At 37.0% G+C, this 5,038-nt stretch overlaps 1 protein-coding gene across 6 annotated transcripts in view; it reads right to left on the minus strand.

Annotated features, from left to right (window-relative positions):
* The window catches only part of PTK2 (protein tyrosine kinase 2), a 463,084-nt gene that overhangs the window by 76,706 nt on the left and 381,340 nt on the right, over nt 1-5,038 (minus strand). For all 6 annotated transcript variants that reach the window (XM_019528216.1, XM_019528218.1, XM_019528213.1 and 3 more), the window contains 3 exons: nt 3,735-3,835; nt 1,531-1,646; nt 13-88 (listed from right to left, as the gene is read on the minus strand). In XM_019528216.1, coding sequence (XP_019383761.1) covers nt 13-88; nt 1,531-1,646; nt 3,735-3,835 — 293 coding nt within the window. The remainder of the gene's footprint in view (nt 1-12; nt 89-1,530; nt 1,647-3,734; nt 3,836-5,038) is intronic.

Raw genomic sequence — 5,038 nt, forward strand, 5'->3', positions numbered from 1 at the left:
ACTGTCTTCCATGTATCGGGACAAACCGAAGTCACCCAACTTCACACAATCGTTGGAGGATACCAGCACATTTCTAGCAGCTATATCCCTGCCAAAAAAAAAAAAAAAAAGAAAAAGATGTTTTTCCATTTCTGATTACCTGTTTTCTTTAGCATTTCCCAAAATATCAAACTCTTTGGACAGGAACAAACTATGTTTCTGATTATGGTGGCTGTGCTAGGAGCACAAAAAGAGGGTGATAAAACACCTCTAATGCAGGACAGAATATCTTTCTGATGACAATGGGAATCTTGCACAAAGATTGATATCTCAAGTCCAGGGACTGATTATACATTTTGCACAAAGGAGTCACTGGATAAGGTGCCTCAACAGAGCCCTTACTCATAGGAACAGGGTTACAACTGACCGGGGGGGAGGGGGGAAGCTGTCTCCTTATCCTGCAAAGACCAAGAGTTTGGAACAAAGGTCCCTTCCTGCAAAGGAGGTGTCAACTCACACTCTGTGGTGGAGGAACAAAGATTTTCAGGGAGGTCAGAGTTAATATGGCAAGACCTGGAGGTTGCTCATCCTGGTCTGACTTGGCTGCTTGACTGGAGTTCTAGCAGGACACATTAAGGTGCTTGAACTGAACAACCAAGTAACAGCTTCAGGGGTGGTTGCTGCTTTTTCCCCTTTCATCGCTGCCAGGTCATTTTGCCACTAGCTTTTTTTTCCTTTTTCTGATGGAGATTTTAATTAAATCATAGCCTCTTGATACTATGTACTGTACTGTCCTCTGCTATTTTTAAAGGTAACACATCACAGACATATGGTTAATACACTTTATGGGAAAATATACACATTCTGCATAGGATGCATGCAATTTGCACATTGACAATTACTGTCAGTGCCATGGATGAAAGGCCTGTGGGCCTATTTCCTTCCCCCCACAGCTGTGCTAATGAAATTAAAATTAATTTGCCCATATGTGTGTGTTTTTAAAGTTCACTTGTTGGCTAAACACAGGCATTTCTATTTTATGGAAACATTTTAGGTTTTCCCTGATCTCTAAGTCTGTTGCTCTCACCGCTTTGCCTTCTCATATTTTGAAGATCACAGTTGATTTGAAGGTTGAAAAAAAATGCTGGCATAGCAAAACAACGCAACTACTGAAAGTAAGCATATGGCAAGTCAATACAGCAGGACACCAGTAGGTGTCACCCTTGACAAAATTTGTTTGTAACATACTCTGATGCATTCTTTAAAATGTATGAGGATCTAATACGGAAGTATCTGTATTCAGGAATAAGAAAACGATTAGAGGTCTTAAAATATCATTTCAATCTTGTGGATAAAAAATTGTGACACTCTTCCCATCATGACAAATCAATGAAAGTGAACCAAAAAGATAAATAACAAGATACAAATCCATGTTGTACGTGCCCCAGCTAGTGAACTAAGATCCAGTGTCTTAACTAGCCAGATGTTATCTAGTAATCTATAATCACGGTTTTCTCCTGAAGCCAAACATTTTCATACAGATAGTCTTACCTATGTACAAATCTTTTGCTCTCTAAGTAGGCAAGTGCTGTGCTAAGCTGGTAAGCATAGAGTATCAAGGAAGCCAGGTCCAAACTGTATTTTCTTACTTGCAAGAATGATCTCAACTTTTTGGACAAAGGAAAAAAACAAAAAGTTCAGGACAAATTAATGATTTTGGAGAAGACATCTCAAATTGCAAAAGTTACACATGTAGCAGCAAGCACCCCCTTTTTAAATCTTGAAACAAAGTTATCATGCAGAAAACATGCATGCTAGGCTAAAAGGGTGAGCAGAAAAGGATGAAGTTTTTACACCCTGATCCTGTCTTTTCTCATGGTCAGAGTTTACATGGTGTTGGACGACCAGGATCAGCTATTCCCAAACTCCAACCTGTTTTTCAGCTGAGAACTGGTTAAGTTGCTAGCATGAAAAAGACATAGCAGGTCATTAGAGGCCAATCTGAACACAAGGTCACATGAGCATTTTTTGCGAGGTATTCATTTCTCTATGTACCTGCACAGGTTTTGTTAGAGGCTGTGACTTAGTTCATGATAGGCAACAGCCAGTGCTGATTTTTCCTAAAACATATCTGTAGTAAAATGCAGTTATATTTCAGAAGAATGTAGTGTTGACTCTTGTTTTTAGGAATAAAATAAGAGTTGAAATGAAACTTGTGCACTGAGAAGAACTCCTAAATTAAAGGGAGAGTGTGGTAATTCCAAAAAAAATAAAAATAAAAAGGACTGGAAAAAATAGGCTACCCAGATTGGATAAATTAACCTGATTTAACTTAAATGTTAAATTGTTCAAACCTAATATAAACCATGACTTAATTTCTAAGCCTTTCATAAGTGTCTGACTTAGAGAAAAGCAGCCAGAATTAAAAATACTTGATTCCTCATCTGGAAGACAGACTATATTGTGCTTAGTATGTCTCTGCTGTACAGATTAACAAGGACAGTGCTTACTACTGACATACCCGTCACTAAACGAAGTTCAGAAAACTGAATGTAGTACATCTACAGTGCATTGTGAATTAATCTCCACTCACAACGATGCTATTAGCTGCATCGCTGGAGGTAAAACATCTGCAGACGGAAACTGCTTGCAGTAGACGAATCTTTAAGATATACCAGTAATCACCCACAGATGGGCTGTATTACTGAAAATGCTGCACAGGTTTGCACCTGCTATCAATGGCCTAATTTTAAGTGCAAAGAACTGCAAATAATTTTAAATCGTTCTACTGAAATGTGTTATTACCACCATTTTCTTTATTTATTATTCGTATAATGCAAATTACTACAGAAATTTTTTAGGAAAACAATTCCTGAGGTCGAACCATGTGGTTTAGATATATTTGCACATGTTGTTCATAAAGTCTATTTAAATTTTACCTCTTGGAAACCTTAATACGCTGCTAAATAATCTTGCTAAGCGACTGGTGCCATAATCACAAATTCAAAAAGATTATCGCTACTGTGACATTTATTGCACACAAAAATCACATTGTACAAAGCTGCTTCTAGGGAAGTCACCTGTTAAGCAGTACTGGGTATTAATACATCAGCCAAGAAGCAAACGCACACTTTTAGCAGTGATGGTTAATACCATAATAGTCTTACAAGTCAGAGGCATTGTAATTTCTTTGGCAAATAAAAGGTAAATAAGATCATGTGATGCGCCTTACTGTATCTCTTAACACAGAAGAAAAAGTAAATGGATACTCAATCTTATTTTTTACTATACTCTATAAAGCTTTAAAGGGAGCGGAGCTGTGAAATCAATTCTACACAATATTTTAACTTGATGCATTTCTATACAGCTCACTCAGTATGAAGCCCATGTACTGTAAATAACTGATACCAATATGCTTTAATATTCTATAAATCATGTGCATAACTTACTTGACATAGATTTTAGTTTTTACATTAGAGCAGCCATTCAATAGCTCAGAAACCATTGCTTAAATCACCTTGCTATAAAGTAGATGCAGTTCTTGACTTCAGTGGAGTTCTGCCCAATTCCACCATGGCTTAATTTCATTCCGTGATTCTGCACTATATTATGGCACTATGTTTGATGAACTTGCCTTTGAGTACAATATTCAGAAACCAATCTGGTATACTGAATCAGCAATTCTTCAATCACGTATATAAGAATCTCTGGGCAAAGAGGGAAGGCAAAATAATGTGTGTGGAAATTTATCCTACCTCCCCCAGCGTACAAAGCTCCATGATTATCCAGACTGGGTTTTCTGTAATAACGCCAATCAGTTTCACAATGTGGGGATGATCAAACTGACGCATTGTTACTAGAAAGGAGGAAGCAAGTTTAGTCATTAATACAAAGTCTGCTTATTAAGGCAATAGCTGTAACTTAAAAGTGTTCTTTGTAAGGAGAGAAATAAACAAGCATTTACTGTAGAACTGAACTGATGGTAATGTAAGGACATATAATCAGAATTATTTGGGCCCCAATTCACCAGGGCTGTGAGCACTGTTTCTTCATTTATACTGTACCTATGCAAACTAACTTGAAAGTATGGTTTGAACAGAAAGTATGTTTTGAGTAAATTATTCTGTTCTGTTTGAACAGAATAATAATAATATTCTACCCTTACTACACCGACATGAACAGCTACAGAAGGCAGGTTTCTCTGGCTATACTTTGACCAAGCACAGCACTCGCCATTTTTAAATGATATGAAAATGTAGCTTATGAATAATTCAATTGTTCATTTCTTATTTGGTAGAAAGGTAAAGACAAAGTAAAATGTTATCATTTAATAACCAAATAAAAATGCATATGAATGCCACAGTGTACTTAAAAAATATGTCATTTAAGGGCTTGCTTACAGCAGATTTTATGTGCCACTGGCACAATTAACTTACCATCAGTCCAATCAGTACAATAATACCTTACATGCGATACAGTGTACAAGTGTTTTACTAATGTTAGGAGAGAGATAATATTTGCTAGCTAAAGCAAAATCATGAGACTTTTGGTTGGGTTTTTATCTCATAATACACACAGCAAGTACCGTAATATATATCTTAAAGTAATGTCTCCTTTATTTTTGCAGCTCACACTTACAGGGGCTCAACCAAAATTGTTGACAGAGATAAACATGATTTCCCAAATTAAAATGGTCTAGAACAGTTCACATAAGATGGGATAATCATCATCGTCATCATCATCATCTTTCATTTTGCTACTAATGAGGTGCAAAATAATAATGTAAAAACACAGAGAGAAACTTTTGTAGCTGTATTCTGGTCAACTGAGGAGTGACCTGACAGCTTCTACATAGCTCCCATATCACAGCACTTCAAAACACTAAAAATCAACCATGTTAATTCTATCCAGAAGAATTAGTTTCTACACAATGGGTGCATCTACACGTGGGGTTTACTGCAAAGTTGACCAATTAGATCAGCAGTATCACAGAATCATAGAAGTAGGGTCGAAGGGACCTTATAGATCTTCAAGTCCGACCCCCTGCCTGGGCAGGAGA

Source organism: Gavialis gangeticus, unplaced genomic scaffold (genome assembly GCF_001723915.1).
Source record: "Gavialis gangeticus isolate Ggan-Ray unplaced genomic scaffold, GavGan_comp1, whole genome shotgun sequence".
Classification (NCBI taxonomy): domain Eukaryota; kingdom Metazoa; phylum Chordata; order Crocodylia; family Gavialidae; genus Gavialis; species Gavialis gangeticus.